The sequence below is a fragment of the Episyrphus balteatus genome, chromosome 3 (assembly GCF_945859705.1).
Source record: "Episyrphus balteatus chromosome 3, idEpiBalt1.1, whole genome shotgun sequence".
NCBI classification, from domain to species: Eukaryota; Metazoa; Arthropoda; class Insecta; order Diptera; family Syrphidae; genus Episyrphus; species Episyrphus balteatus.
In genome coordinates, this window is record NC_079136.1 from 62,520,811 (window position 1) to 62,538,341 (window position 17,531).

Consider the following 17,531-nt stretch of genomic DNA (forward strand, 5'->3'; position numbering starts at 1 on the left):
GTCATCTCCAACAGATCTCCACAGGTGTCTTGAGGTATTTTTAAATTTTTTTCAATTTAAGATTGTGTAACTTGTAGAGCACGTAACGTTATGTGTGATATATCAAATAAAAGATTATGTTAGCAGCATGCGTATTAAAGTTAAATCAAATTTGCATGTGCACTAGATCAAAAGATATAACGTGTGTTCGAAAAGAACATCTTTTTACCGTTATCTCCGAATTTTGAATATGAAATTAATTGAAATTTTGTACAATTATAATTTATTTAATTACACAGTACAAATTTCATTCATCTATCTATTAAAACAAAAAAAGTTATAACAAGTTGAAGTCGTGTCGCGTTTTCGTTTCATTTTGTTTCAAATCACTACGATACTAAAGAAGTTTTCACTTCAAAAAATAAAAATTTGAATTTATTTTAAAATATGTAAAAATTAGTTTTTAAATAAAGAAAAAGTAGTTTTATACCCGTGACGCACTTTCGTTTACATGATCAATACCACAATGTCTCACAAAATTTGTAAGAAATAAATCTATCTAAATGATGATTTTAAGGCTTTTGGTTTAAAATACAAAAAAAAAAAACTTGAATTAATTTGAAAATGTATGATAATTTAATTGGAAAACCAGTCGTAAAGAAGAGTTTGTTGAGCATTAAAATATTTTTGAAATTTGTATTAATCTAGAATAATTGTTTCTAGAAAATGTGTCCATAAATAATTTTTTTCGGAAAAGCAAGTGGTAAATTCATAAAAAACTGAATTTGATATAAAAATAAGACATCATGGCAATAGACCAGACAGAATGCCATAAAGTGGGTCACTTTTCGCAACTATTTGAGAGATTCCCTATTTTAATAAGCAAAATTTTTAAAAATCAATTTTTTCGATTTAAAGCCTAGTACGCAGATGAAGCGAAACGAAAAATTTGTAAGTCTCCATTAGTCAACAGTGAATATGTTTATGTCAAAATTAACATAGTGAAAATACAAATAAAAAAAATTAGATTTCCTTGTGCTATTTTTGTATTGAAAATTTCGATTCGATTCAGCTGCGTAGTCGAGTAAAATTAAGCATAAAATTTGTAAAATCTCGGAATACAGGGAAAGTCGATGAGTCTGTTAAATGAGTATTGGGCTGCATTATTAAATGGTCAAAGAAGAAAGTTAAAAAAAAAAAAATTCACCGCTCTCGATTACAACAATTTTTAAGGACCGTTTATAAATATTTCATTCCGTATGAAATCGTTCAATCGGAATTGCTGCCTCATTTTAAATTTTGCTCAAACTTTTTTCAATTAATGTAGAAAATTATAAAAATAAGATATTTATAAAATTCATCCATTCGTGGTTGTGGTTAAAGAAAACGTAAGATGATAAAATTTAAAGTACACTGAACAAAAAAAAGCTAATATATTCTAAGATGGTTGCGATAGAAATTTTTTTATTTGGTTTTTGGTGCACCTATCAGCCATTTCAGGCTTATCCATTCTCTGCCGAATTCCCATATGTACAAATCTGAATGAGAAATGATTAGTGGTATCGGTAATGTTAAGACCCAGACGGCGAAGTGTCCTATCTTCCATCATCATCAACCAGTTTGCAAAATTGCACGGGACCTACAATGTCAGTCGAGTCCGAACAAACTATGTTATATTGAAACTTCGCTTATTTATTGACACTAGTTGTAACTTGTAATTATCGACACCATGTTATCGAATGTTTCCTCTCTCTTTCTCTCTCTCTCTCTCTCTCTCCCCTTTTTTTGTTTATTGTTAGGTCAATGAAAAAATTAAAAGATTTGAGTGTCTTTTGAATAAGTTGAAGATTAATCAAACAAACACTCAAATAAAAGCTATTTATCTACTATTAGTTACGAGCAACTATTAAGAATATGTAATTCATCAATGTGAATCAGTTTAAATAAAAATAAATGATAACTCATAATTCACTCAAAACAAACAGAGCTACGAGTAATAACAATCAATAACCGAAAAAAAAATTAAAGATAATGAAAAATCAAATCAAAGCAACAACAAATCGTAAGAACTTGCACCAGAATAAATGATTCAGAGCTCTATATCTCTATCTACAAACATAAATGTTTAAAGGCAAAGCTATTTAAACAAAAAACAATCTATGAATTTAAAGTTTACATTGCTTAATGCTTAAGCGAAGCACGTGGTTAGGTCGCTTGCCTATTAAAAAAAATAATAGAGACTCCCAGTAAATTATAAGCATAGTTCCAAGTTTCAGTGCCTGTTGGATAGCAGCCCCCTGAACAGTGTAGTTGGAAGCCAAAAACATGCTCGCGAAACAATAAAAGTTTAATTAACTGGTTTTTCTAATAAAAGAAATATTGAGTGACTATTTTCATTAAAAAAGCGTCAAAGCAATAATTTAATCAACAATTTCGAGTTTATTATTTTTTTTGTTGTTGTTTAAATAAGAAATTTCAAGAGAGTGTACCTATCAAAGACCATTGAGTGTTATTTCCCACTTGAATCTTATACAACTGAGACTGAGTACTCAATACTAAGAATAAAGTCCAATTTTCCACTTCATTCCTCAAAAAAAAAAAAAAAAACACCTACCTAAAAAGAAAAATTCACAATGAACAAGAAGAACTCGAATTGCAATCGAACAGGTAAATGGCACTTGGAATGGATGTTTTGAAGAAGGAGAGGGTGTAGGCTTTGGTGTTTTGGCATTTGAGTTGTTTTTCTATTTATTTTTATTTTCTACCGGGATGGCATAGTTTTTTGTTAGGGTATAGGTGGCAGAAAAATAATGAATGAATGAATGAATGAATGAATGAATGAATGAATGAATGAATGAATGAATGAATGAATGAATGAATGAATGAATGAATGAATGAATGAATGAATGAATGAATGAATGAATGAATGAATGAATGAATGAATGAATGAATGAATGAATGAATGAATGAATGAATGAATGAATGAATGAATGAATGAATGAATGAATGAATGAATGAATGAATGAATGAATGAATGAATGAATGAATGAATGAATGAATGAATGAATGAATGAATGAATGAATGAATGAATGAATGAATGAATGAATGAATGAATGAATGAATGAATGAATGAATGAATGAATGAATGAATGAATGAATGAATGAATGAATGAATGAATGAATGAATGAATGAATGAATGAATGAATGAATGAATGAATGAATGAATGAATGAATGAATGAATGAATGAATGAATGAATGAATGAATGAATGAATGAATGAATGAATGAATGAATGAATGAATGAATGAATGAATGAATGAATGAATGAATGAATGAATGAATGAATGAATGAATGAATGAATGAATGAATGAATGAATGAATGAATGAATGAATGAATGAATGAATGAATGAATGAATGAATGAATGAATGAATGAATGAATGAATGAATGAATGAATGAATGAATGAATGAATGAATGAATGAATGAATGAATGAATGAATGAATGAATGAATGAATGAATGAATGAATGAATGAATGAATGAATGAATGAATGAATGAATGAATGAATGAATGAATGAATGAATGAATGAATGAATGAATGAATGAATGAATGAATGAATGAATGAATGAATGAATGAATGAATGAATGAATGAATGAATGAATGAATGAATGAATGAATGAATGAATGAATGAATGAATGAATGAATGAATGAATGAATGAATGAATGAATGAATGAATGAATGAATGAATGAATGAATGAATGAATGAATGAATGAATGAATGAATGAATGAATGAATGAATGAATGAATGAATGAATGAATGAATGAATGAATGAATGAATGAATGAATGAATGAATGAATGAATGAATGAATGAATGAATGAATGAATGAATGAATGAATGAATGAATGAATGAATGAATGAATGAATGAATGAATGAATGAATGAATGAATGAATGAATGAATGAATGAATGAATGAATGAATGAATGAAATCATGTTATTACGATTTTTGCTGTTAAAACCTTATTTGACTGTGCCACAAAACTTATTTTTTGAGAATTTTCTATCACTTTGATAAATTTATTCAGTTTAAATTTTGTTCTCGTAAAATCATCAAAAAATTAAATTTTCTCAATAACCAAACAGTGCCACCAGCACCCTAACTACACTTTATTGAAAGTCATCAATAAAATCAAAGTGCCAAAGAGAAATTATTCCTCTCTGTTTTCATTTTTTTATGTTTTCATATTTTTGCATTTTTTTTTAGATATTGCTGATGATGAAAGAGGTATCGTCGTCGATGATGATGAGGTTGGGGCTTCTGGTGACAATATAGACAATGACGTTGCTGTTAAGGCTGACAACTCCAACTTGGCTGATGATGAAAATATTACAAAGCACTCAAATGGAAATGAGGCACTCGATAGTGAAGAGTTGGAGGTTTTACTTAAGAGCAGCCAACAAAAACAACAACAACGAGAAGACTCTCGCGATAATTTTCAAAAGCAATCGAACAAGTCACTGTCGCAAGAACAACAGGGTGAGTTTTATTTCGTTAAATATTTTTTTAGAGGGAAAATTAAAAGAATGAGTGTCATGATTAGAAGAATTTATACTTGCGATATAGGAACTATATATCAAGTTATGCATTCGATATTACGATGGTAGAGAATGCCAAAAAAGTGGGTCCCGGAAGTCCGTCTGTCTGTCTGTCTGTATAAGGAGTTAGAGCCTAAACGGATGGACCGATTGACTTAAAACTTGGCATGTACCTAGCATTTTTGTAGACTCTCCAGAGGAAAAACGGCACATTGTTTTTATTTGAAATTTTATTTTTAGATGTTGATTAGTGATTTCTACAAAATGGCATACCAATTTTATTTTAAAACTTTTTTTCCAAAAAAATTATTTATAAAAATTAGTTTCTTAAAAATCTGTTATGATCTCGATGTCGAGGGGATCATAACCTTCCCACGTTACTGCTTCACACTTAGGGATGCAAACGATACATCGATGTTTTCAAAACATCGATGTTTTTGTTAAAAACATCGATGTATACATCGATGTTTCTTAAGCCGATACATCGCCGATACATCGACGTTAAATCTGCAAAACATCGACATCGTTCATTTTGTTACTCGTTTTTCCTTTTTTTGCATAATAACAGAACTTGAACTCTCAAACTCAATCTTTTTTGTCTAGTGTTCAAAGCTTCAAAGTTTTTTTTCATGTTTTCATTCAAAAGACTGTTTCTGTGTGTTCAGAAATCAGAACGCGACCATCAGAGGCGTACGTTGAGTTGCCGGGGCTCCGGGACAATATTAATTTTAAGGGGCCATTTCGATATAGACATTTTTTTAAAAAGGATATGTATACGCCTTTCTCTTTTTTTGGGGGCCCTAGAAGTATTATTTGTTGGTCGCTTAGATTATTTTAGGAGCATTTTTTGAGGTCCCTGAGGTAATATTTTTTCTATTTTATTTATAATAACAGTTTCCTTCTCTGCATTGTCTCCAGTCAGGGCCCTAGCGTCAGTTGGGGCCCCGGGGCACCGCCCCGCTTGGCCCAATGGTGTGTACGCCTATGGCGACCATTATTGACATGCTTGTGAGTTCCGTTCAGAGCTCTGAACGTTAAAAAAATTGATTCCATTTGATTAGAATTGATGGTATTTATATATAAATAAAATCGAAAATCGTATTAAGAAAATATGTTTCATTTTGTTGATAAATTTGTCTGTTTTGTTGTACCTAAAAATTGAATTCAACTTAGGTTTTTGGGTTTTAAAAAGATGAGGCATAAATATTTTGTTCTTTAGATACAGTAGAACGTATTTATGTCCAACAAAAAAACATCGGGAAAACATCGATGTATCGAAGATAGAACCGATGTTTTTTTAACATCGATGTTGTAAATAAAACATCGATGTATTCAAACATTGATGTTTTTTTTAACGATGTTGCATCCCTATTCACACTAGTGATCCGCCTGTGGGGTTCGCCGACGAGTACTTCCATAATGCTTCAGTTCACAAAATCTTGCGAAACGTTGTTGTTGTTGTTGTTTTGTTTCGACGCGTGCATACTCCAGTTTTGTATTTGATCTCTCTTTAACAGCACCGGTGATCTCCAGTCGTGCCAACCCAGGGACTGGCATGCACACTTTTGGGAAAGTTTACAGGTGTTAAGTGTCGCTAGGTTCACCTTGGTGTTTGTGACCTAGATAAATTTGCTCCTTTAGTCGCCTTTTACGACAAGCGGGGAGGCGCTGCAGGAATATTCTAACCCGTCCCTGCACAGGGATAAAAATACGCTTTTATCATGCACTAAAAACTATGAAATAATTTAATTGACTTATTGGAAATGGTTAAATCAAAAAGCGTAGAGCGCATTTTTGTTGCGTGTGTTTTATAAAGTATTAACAAAGTGCTCTACGCTTTTTGATCTAACCATTTCCAATAAGTCAATTATTAAATTATTTCATAGTTTTTAGTGGATGATAAAATCGTATTTTTAGTTTTTTTAAACTAGATATTTTATTTTAGTTTCAAAATATGTATTTTTATTTAAATTATATAATATATTTATAATTTTTATTTTATTTCATAATTTTTATTTAAAAATATATTATTTTATTAATTATAAGAAACTGTATGACTTTGTACTAATTTTTCCTCAGCTTAAGAGGTGGAAGTATAATATTTTGGTACTTAGAATGTTAAAGATTTGTTTTCTTCATAAAAGCATAGTTATTTTAAGAAATATTAAATTAAATGTAATACAAAATATTGTTATTTTTTATTAACTAAAGATTTATTATAATTTTGTATTGCATTGGATCCATTAATTTTTGATAACATAAACTCAAAACTTTTTCAAACTAAAAAAATTTATATACCATTCATAAGATATTATTATTTAACACCTTAAAAGAAAATTACCCACAAGAAAAAATTGTCAACACATTTTCAAAAATTGATATTCCTGAGAAAAAAAAATTAAAATTTAAAAATCTCTGAAATTTCATAAAAATTTCCTGTTTAAATATCGGTTAGAAGTATAAAGGAAAGTAATTAAATAACTGTTGTAAAGAGAAATAAATAGATCACAATTTTAACACACACATTTAAGTCAAACAAAAATTATTATAAAAGCCTTATGACCTAAGTAAACCACCTTTGACCTTTCACATTCTGATATGAATTTTAAGAGTGTTGGAAAATATTCAATTTGTTTGCCTTTCCAGTGTTTGATTTTAAATCCCATACAAATGAGATTTATGTTATCCTTTATACCTTACACAATACCAAAATCACCATAGACTTCATTGTTAGGCTTCATGTATAGCCCACATAAAAGGATTTCCTTTATTCAGAACCAAAATGCATTATCTTAAAATGAAGAAAAAAAAAGAAAAATCATCCAATTTCGAAAAACATTTGTGTATTTTGACAGAAAGCCCAAAATTCAATCACACAAAGAGATTCAGGGGATTTCTTCAAGGGACGCAATAGTCTATACGGAAGGAAGCTATACATAAGCCTTAGGTCTGAAAACTACAAGAGACGACACGGGGGCGAAGCAAAATAAAAGAAAAAAAAAACAACAAAACAGAGAAAACATATTTCCTTTCCTCAGTACACACAGAGAGTACCTACACCTACACAAACACATACAACAAAAATGGGAACATTGTGATCTCAATTTTAATCTGGAAATTGTATTGCAATTCTGTTAAAAAACACAAATTCCATTTCGTTGAATTTTCTCAATCGGAAATTTTTATACGAATTATTTTGCATGCAAACTGCCGAAATAACGGAACGTCATATTCCGCGTGAAAAGTTGTGATCCAGCTGAAATTTTACGACCATTCGTATGGCATGGCACAAGCATACCAAAAATACTGCTGTTGATGGTATTTTTTTGGCGAATGTGGTCTTGGTCCTGCAAGTCGTTATTTTATTTACTTTTTTTTTTTTGTGTTGTTGGTGGTGTTGTTGTTTGTGAAATAAGCTTAACCAGACCAAACTCTCAAGTCCAACTACCCTCGCTTTGTCAGAGAGAGAGCTCCGAAAATAAAACATAAAAAATAAAAAAAAAAAAAAAACAATGCAAGTAGTTTTATATAAACGAGTATTTCAAAGTGCACTTTGCTTTCGTGAATAATCCATGCGAAAAGACAGGCAATGGAATAAAAATAAATGACTAAGAATCCCTACAACTCTACCAAATAATTCCTTGTTTGTCCTTTTGAAAAAATGAAACAGAAAAACTATTGGAATATATGTATGTTTTGGAGGAAAAGAGTTTCTTGAATGAATGAAAAAAGGATTAAGACACTTTGATATGCAAAAGATTAAGATTAATGAGAAGTAGATTTTTTTTTTTGTTTTGAAAAAATGACGAAGTGCAAACAAATTAAAATTGACAGAAACCAGTTTCTTTTCTTTGTTAAATCGAAGATTTTAAACCAACAAAATCCCTTTAATTACTTAAACAAATTTTCACCCCAAAAGAATATTTCAATGTTTATACAGAAAAAAAAAACAACAAATAAAAAAAAATACGTTAGCCTTTTTATATTTTAAAAAATAAATTAAAGTTGCTTACATTTTTAAGACTTTTTATTTTTATATACAAATTTGGAAAAAATAATAAAATTCGTTTTTTTTTAAATAAAATAAAATCTAAAATCCAATTGCCCTCCAAAACAAGTATGCAGTTTTGATTGATATATTAAAAAAATGCATTTTTAGAAAAAAAATTTTCAAAATCGTTAGAGCCGTTTTTAAAAAAACTAATTATTTATAAATAATTTTTTGGAAAAAAAGTTTTTAAATAAAATTGGTATGCCATTTTGTAGAATCCACTAATCAACACCTAAGAACAAAATTTCAAAAAAATTCAATGTCACGTTTTCGAAAATTTGGTTTTTCAAAAAAAATTTTCAAATTTTTTTTAAAAATCCAAAAATTATTTTTTTGAAATTTTATTTTTAGTTTATATTTAAATTATATAAATGCTTCTTCACAAAAAGTTTCGTTGAAATAATAAGTACTTTCGGAGATAATCGGATTTGAAAAAAACTGTTCTATGGCAGGTAATTTTTTCATTAAAAGATAGATATTAGCTTAAATCTAACTTTTGAATTTTTTAAACAAAATCGTTGGAGCCGTTTTTGAGATATTTTCAATTTTACTAAAATCGGTATATGACAAGTACCTACCGTTATTTTTGGTCCAAAAAAATTAATTCCAAAAACTCCTCTGGAGAGTCGCCAAATAATGCTACTACATACCAAGTTTGACATTAATCGGTCCATCCGTTTAGGCTGTAGCTCCTTATACAGACAGACTGACAGACAGACTGACAGACAGACTGACAGACAGACTGACAGACAGACTGACAGACAGACTGACAGACAGACTGACAGACTGACAGACACTTCCGGGACCCACTTTTTTGGCATTCTCTACCATCGTAATGTCATGGAAAAATGTTACTTCAACTTTTTTTTTGTACGAAAGCATAACTTGATAATCGATCAGCTTTAGTTTTTGAAATATTTAATTTTTCATATTTGGATAATATTCATATTAATTTTTCAGTTTTCCTTATTTTGAGCGTTTATTAGAGTTTTCCAGTAAAATGTATATTAAACTTAATGTATTTAGGGTCAGTAAACCTAAAAAATCACATTCATATATTTCTAGGACCTCTATTTTTTGAAATATTTAAGTTTTCCACATCCTGGGGGTAATTTCGTACTAATTTTAAAGTTATGCTTATTTTAACTGTTTGTTATCATTTTCCAGAAAATTTTGGGTTGGAACCTAATGCACTTGGGTTCACTTAAATCACATTGGTTGCTTTATAGGAGCTCTAGTTTTTTAGGTATTTTCATTTTTCACATTTTGGGGGTGATTTCATAATATTTTTTTTAGATTTTTTTATTACAAGCGTTTTTAAAATTTTGTTGGAAAAATTTGTCTCAATTGTAATGTATTTCGGTTCAGTAAGTAAAATAAAAATACAAAAAAAAAAATTTTTAAATAAAAAAAAATTTAACAAAAAAAAATTTTACGAATTTCTATGCCTTTTCATGTATGAATAATTTAAAAACTAGAGCTGCTAGAAAAAAAACTAATGTTATTTTTGGAATCAGCACCCTAAATTTTGTAATAAATGGTAAACAACGGTCTGGAAAATTGTTGTGTGTTGGGCAGTGTAATAGATACTCGTAATTAAAAAAAGACATACAAAAACTTAAAGAAAAGTGGCAGACAATTTCTTCGAATTAAACTTGCCTTCCCAAATATCGAATCACTAGACTAAAATGCACACAAAATCGTATTTCCTAGTGAACTGATCGATAATTTTTATGCAATAATAAATTATGTTTTTAATCACGAGTAACTATCAGTCAGGAGCATGGGCGTAGCTAGAGATTTTGTCTAGGGTGGGCCAGATGATATCGTCCACCTGAAGCCATGCATTTTTATTTTACTTTGCTCTCTACAATGGCAAATTATTCGCCAAGCTCTGTTGTTTTAAATAACTTAAAATTTGTCAAAAATAATGGTTGAGTGTGTAACTCAATTTTTTGAAAAAAGGTGTTTTTTGATTAATGGTATCGTATTTTGTTAATATCATAATCATTCAATATAAAAAGGAATCAACTTCAATTACACAATATATCTTTGATAGTTACTGTTTTTTGTTTTTATATTGTGTTGTGTTAGGTATATGGAATTCCTTTTTTTAAAAGCTTGTTATCTCGAAATGCAATTGGATGGAGTTACAGCACTTTTATTTTGATAGACACACATGTTGAATTCATTCAAAATATATGACAGCGATTGGCTTTAAAAACTGACCTTACCAAGCTTTCAATTTTATTTTATTTGCTTTAAATTTTTACTTAAGGTGCTCTTGAAACCTAAGCCGAAATGTAGGAAATTAAATTTTGGGCATTGGGTTAAGTTAAGAAATTTGAATGTCTGGTTAGTAAAAAAATTATCTTTGGCTTAATTTACCTGTGTGAATTTGAATAAATTTTTAACGTAGATATATTTTTTTTCTGCAAAACTAAAGAATTAATGATGTTAAATTTTATAAATATTAACATAAGCTTCCAACACACATTGTCCTGTGAATTTTATTTTTGTGTTGCCATTCACTAACAATTTTTTTCATCATCAATTAAATAAAATATGTATATTGAAAAATATTAATTTTCCCTAATACACACTAATAATGTTTCTTTCTTTATTTTCAGTTCTTGATTAGATATTGAAAAAAATACATAAAATAAAATATTCTGCAAAATATTTAACCTCTGAACATAAAAATTAAAATTTAAGCAAGATAAATTTTTGACAACTGTATGTATGATGTATTCTCGTCTAAATATTTTACGCGATTCACACACGGCCTAAATATCAAAATAAAGTCTTGTGCCAAAATTTTAAGTTGAAAAAGCTAATTATTGAATCCGGCCTTTGAGGGCCAGTTGTACAAATATTTAATCCATGGTTCAGCAACTTTTATCATCTGAATTCGGTGGTAAATTTGACTTTTAGCACTGGTTCTAGGTCCATATAGGTTGAAATAGCTAGATCCATTCCTTAACCAAAGTTGATCCACTGCTAATTCGCCGAAATCGGGGTGTTAAATTCCTGATCCGAAGCTGAACCACGTTTGTACAACTGGCCCTGAGTGTGCTCATATAAACGAGGTATGTACTTATACTATAGCAGACAACCTTATAATTCTCAGCAAGCGATGTTATGAAAAAAAAAACTGTCAGTGGGAGCTAATACCTACCAGACTAGAGCAAGAACTATAATTGTCGGATGAACATGAAACGGACGGCAACAGCGCTCGCAATTCTGAATTGGCCACACAATGATCAGCTCTTTGTGACTCTTCTGAAGAAAGAATAGTTAAACATTTCTCTAGCAACAATGAATACAATGCTAATCACTCGTAAGAAAAAACTTTCATAAAAATGTCAAATGCTACACTGAACCAAATCCTTACGTAAATACAACGAAAAAATTCGTTCAGCCAACGAAAATTTAATTAATTTACAGCCGATGAAAAATTTGATTGGCTCAACGAAATGGCTTTCATACGTTAATGAAGAACTTCATCAATTAACAAAAACTATTGTATTTTAATGAAATTTTTCATAAAAATTTTTGATCGAGAATTAATGAATTTTTACATAACTTTACGAAATTTTTTGATCGATTTACGTAAAATTTAATTAACCACGGTGATATTTTTCGTTAGTCAATGTATTTCTTGATTAGTATATGTAAGGAACTTTCGCAAGATAACGAATTTTTTCGTTAATTTTATGAAAGTTTTAAATAAATTACGAACAAATATTCGTTAGCTAACGAAACTTTTCGCTGTATGTATTAATTATTATTTTATTAGATTATACTTACATTCTTTTCGTTGACTTACGAATTTTTTTTGGTAGCCTACGAAGTTTTTCATTCATTTTTCTTCCCTAAAATTTTGGAATAAAAACATGAAATTCAGAAAAAGTGGAGAGGAGCGAAAATTTTTAATCATTCAAAAAAACATAAGATTTAGAATTTTAGTTTTTGAAATTTTAATCATGGGAATACAAAAACTAAATTGAATGCATGGAAAGTTTGGAATAATATATATCTACTTCTTTTCCGTTGAAGTATTTAAGGCATTCCTTCAGGTATTTAATGTCATCTCCTATGCTGGATGCTCGGCTTTTGAAGTATTCCAGGCGGTTAACACGTGTTAGTAAGCTTCCTGAGAGTCTTTGATAGTGTCCTTTTTAGATTTTTTTCCGTTACAGTCCTTTTGAACTGTTTTATGCGTCGGAAGTAAGTCGGAATATCAGGATGACATCTTTGGAATCTGAACGAAAATAGATATTAAAAAAAAGTTAGTATATTTTAAGAGACAAGAATATGTTTTTTTTTTTTTAATATATAGGAAGAAATAATAGAAATAATAATTACTTTCCTCTATTTCATCGTTCATCCAATCTTTCAGGACTTAAGTTTGGAAATTTGGTAATTGGTACGTTCTATTGATCGCGGTCGGACTCTGAATATCTAGAATGAAAAGATGAATAATTGAATCAAAATCATTGGGAGCCAGTTTACAATTTATCTTATCTATAAAATGCTAGAGTAAATGACCCAAGTTGCTTATTGTTGGCCCAAAATATTCTTTTTATCTATTCCGCGTGATAAGTCTTCCCAATTTTGGTTTTGAATTTAAACTGTTACGACTTCGACTATCAGAAATGCACCCAGGTCTACGTTTTTTTTTTTTTTGTAAGGCAACGATTTTTTTTTCGTTAACTGATGTATTTTTTCATATGCTGACGTAATATTTCATTAGCATATGAAGAATTTTTATAAGACAATTATTTATTTTCATAAACTTATGAAGATTTTCGTTAGCTAATGTTGAATTTCATAAGTTAATGATTTTTTTCCTTACTTAATTAAAACTTTGATAAAGTAAGGAAAAAATTCGTATTTTTATTCTTTAAAATGATTATAAAATTCTTCGTTAAGTGATGAATCTTTTCATCAAATTGGATTTTTTGGCACTAAAAAGGGAGAAAAAGTGTATGAAACGTTTTCATTAATTGATGAAGGTTTTCATATTACAAAAAATTACATATTTTCGTTGAGCCAACGAAAGTTTCGTTGGGCCAAAGAAAATGTAGTGTATGAAACCATTTTCGTAATTTTACGAAATTTATTATTTTCAGTGTATATAAATTAGACAAAATTTTAAAATCTACGTATTTACCCTACTTTAAATCCAAACCTCAAGATAATTAAAAATTCAAAAAATATAAAAAAAAAAAACCATAAACACTGAGCTCATTAATATACTTCTAACATTTCCATAAATTGCCTTGAGCATCCAGGTACTACCTACCTACTTTTACATTCCAATTCACCACTTTCAATTTACAGAAACCTGACTTTAAACTTTTATCGTTGTCCTCTGCCTCCAGAATAAGCAACCCACCATCCCACTCCAAAGTATTGGTACATTCTAAGATCTACTGCAATAGTATTGGTTAGGTAGGTACTAACTTAGAAAGCTATGCATTATAGGAGCATCAACAGCAGCTCTTTTATTATTCCTTTCCAAGTTTCAAGTTATTGTTGAAAATTATTATGAACACAAAATCATGCATAGAGAGAAACCCACTTTAAAAGTAAAGCGACTCCGAAAAGTCATCGTAGTCGTTGTCCTACTATACCTATACCAACACAATCGTCAGTCGTCATCGTGACTCGTGAGTAAGTCATCTCTCTTTCCTCAGGAAGAATTTCCATTTGAAATGATGTCATGCCCTTAAATGATCATTTTGCAAAAAAAAAATATACTTTTGAGAGTTCAAAAAGCTGAATAGCACAGAAGCTAGTATAGAAAGATGCATAGTAGAGGCATCAGGCAGCATCTGCAGCAGCATCACAACACACAAAAAATATACGAAGCCATCTCTAACAAAAACAAAAAAAAAAGATACGACTTTTCTATGCAAATAAAATGTTTACAGTATCTAGATAGCTTTCATTCGTTTACTTATTCCACCACTCTTTTCACAACTTCTAAGGGAATTTCTATAGAAAAAAAGCCACCCCCATCCCTCCACCACTTTTGATGATGGTTATGGTTGAGGCAAGTCAAACAACACTCTGACTGGGTAGACGGTCCAATGAATTATAAAACGACACCAATGCATAAGATGCCAAGCCAAACCAAACCTGTGGCAAAGCTAAGCTCGAGCTGATGATGGGCTTGAGGGTGGCTTCAGAGTTATAGGCTACCCCCATCAGCCTAACCCCAATGATGGTGGAATGCATCAAAAGAGTGGTTTCGGTATATTAGCCTCGAAACGTGTAAATACATTTTCTATTCTCGATTTGAATGGGCGTTATATGTCATTTGTGAGAGGGTGAATTGTGTGAGAGGCCTATAAAACAGCACAAAATCGTATATCTCGTATATCCCTTCTGCAAATCTAGTTCCTATTTGCATAGCGCGGCCTCTCTCCATTACCCCCTTTCCTCCTACCAATTTCAACTCAACACACAGAAGCAAATATAATACAAAAAAGTCACTGAATTGAGTTCACGAGATTACGAATATTAAAACGGATATAAATGAGTGCTTTTGAGGATGGCGCGCATTCATATGCAATGACAGGATGTACAGCTCTGTACACCCTCTCATCGCAGCGATGGCTGCATGATGATGGTTGAATATGGATATGTTGCATCAACCTATTTGACGCTGTTTTAACTTTTCCATTTCCTATTCGTACACATACCTTTAGTATTTATTTACTTTTTTATTTATTTATTTTTTTTATTTATTTTCTTTCTTTTGGGGTTTTTCATTCCCTTTTTCTGTGAATTGAAATCAGTGGCGTATCCAGAAAAAAATTTGGAGGGGGCTGGAAAATTTTTCAAAATTTTTTTAGAGGGGTACGAAAAATTTGTCTCTCTAATTTATTCATCTTTGATCGAGAGTGAAGCGCAGTGCTGCGGTACTGAAAGTAGTATAGTAGCATTTAACTGCTCTTGACGTAGACAGCTTCGTACTACTGTCTCCTATTTTCAAAGTTCTTGTGTCTCAAACATTTTACACAAACAGCAAGAAGTTGAGTCAAATTTAAAAAAAACACTTTATTTTGTTTGAACTTTGTCATGTGCTGTGTTTACAGATTTATTCCTTTCACGGTGTAGTTTTTGAGCTATACTCATCACCATTTTCGATATGTTCCGCAATTCGACCGCAAGTTATTTGAAATCACTTTTCAATTTCACGTGAAATAAAATATCATATTCTTCATTTCGATCGATTTCGAAAACTTCGAAATTGCTTCGAACTGTCAAAACTGAAGGATCATCCATTTTTATTTTGTTTCTGAAGTTAAATTATTACTACTGGATGCAATTTTATCGGCAATTTTAATGGAAAAAAAGAAGAATTCAAAAGAAAAAAAATAAGAAGACACACATAAGTTTTGATAATATTTTGTCCAAAAATTACAGTACGTATTATACTAAAGAAGAGATCTGATGTATTCCGAATTGGACTTAAATTCGAAAAAAAAACTACCCCAACCCCCAACTTCAGCTAAGGCTCTTACTCAAACAAACACAAATAGCAGTTTCAGAGTTTGGAGGGGGCTCGAGCATCTGAGCTGCCTCTAAATCTATAAGATTTACGAACAAGTTTCAGTCAAGCATATTCATTACTATGAAATTAGGTAAAAAGTAACATGATCTTGGACGCTTGGGGGGGGCTTGAGCCCCCTGAGCCCCCCCTTCAATACGCCACTGATTGAAATGGAAACATTCCCTCTGTGGTATTAAATGATCTCGTTTTAAAAAAAAAAGGATACACACAACTATATACGGTAACCTAGCGCTGAATGCGGCTTGGGGGTGGAAGGTTTTTCAAAAACCCATGTTTTCCAAACAAACTCCCATATGAGTTGTAAGAGTTGCCTCCTGCTCCTAACGAATGCGTTTGCTAATGAAGCACAAGTAATGAAATGTAAATCAGGAGTTTATGTTTTTTTTTTTTTTTTTTTTTTTTGTATGTGTTTGTGTTATTTGTTTGGTGACGACGACACGATGACTTTGCTTTCACCTACAATTTGTGTAAAGGTTTTATACTATGTACAGGAGTTATAAATACAAACGGTGTTGAATACAAATGACTGACAAACTATTAGGCTTAAGGAGTTACATATATACATAAACCATAGCCCTAAAGGTGACAGTTGGATATTATTTAATGATATATGGCAAGAGTAGTAGAGTAATTACTAAAGGATAAAGTTGTATCTTGCAATTTGCAAACGCATACATCTTTCTTTGAAATGAGTGGAGCAGGTTCATTAATAAGTTTTTTTTTTATATAAAAGGAAATTAAAAAAAAAAAACACCTTTTGATTCTAGGCGGATGCGCAATTTGTACTGCAGGATCAATTTAGTTTGTTTTTTTATTTGTAAAAAATAACACTGGTCGGCAAAAAACAAAAAAAGTCGGGAGCAAGACCTCTGTAAGGTGATTTTAATAAACTTGAGTGTGCTGAATTCAAAACGGTTTACAGATTTTTTCCATCACGTCTAGTTTTTGAGCTCTGCTCATCACAAGCTATAAAGTCCCAAAAACTAATTTAGAAATGTTTTTTGACATTTGATCTAAAAATATTATTTTTCCGTAATATTTTGCTATTTTTTCAACCGAATCAGGAGTCGAACACTGAAATTTACTTCAAATCTGCTTCAAAAACCATAAGTTACCTTAACCACATATAGATTTTAAAATATCATACCTTTCTATACCAATTATATCTTTTAGAAAAAAATAATTTTGAAAATAAAAATAAACGTATTTAAGACGATAAAACAGGGGCGGATCCAGGATTTTTTTCTGGGGGGGGGCACAAGGGACGGATTGGCAAAAAAAAAACAGCAATAACAGTTAGAAATAA

At 30.4% G+C, this 17,531-nt stretch overlaps 1 protein-coding gene across 1 annotated transcript in view; it reads left to right on the forward strand.

Moving 5' to 3' along the window:
- The first annotated feature begins 2,241 nt into the window (after window positions 1-2,241).
- The window catches only part of LOC129913746 (sodium/hydrogen exchanger 9B1), an 82,767-nt gene continuing 67,477 nt past the window's right edge, over window positions 2,242-17,531 (forward strand). The window contains exons 1-2 of the mRNA XM_055992567.1: window positions 2,242-2,646; window positions 4,255-4,527. Of these exons, the coding sequence (XP_055848542.1) occupies window positions 2,613-2,646; window positions 4,255-4,527 (307 nt within the window). The 5' untranslated portion in view covers window positions 2,242-2,612. The remainder of the gene's footprint in view (window positions 2,647-4,254; window positions 4,528-17,531) is intronic.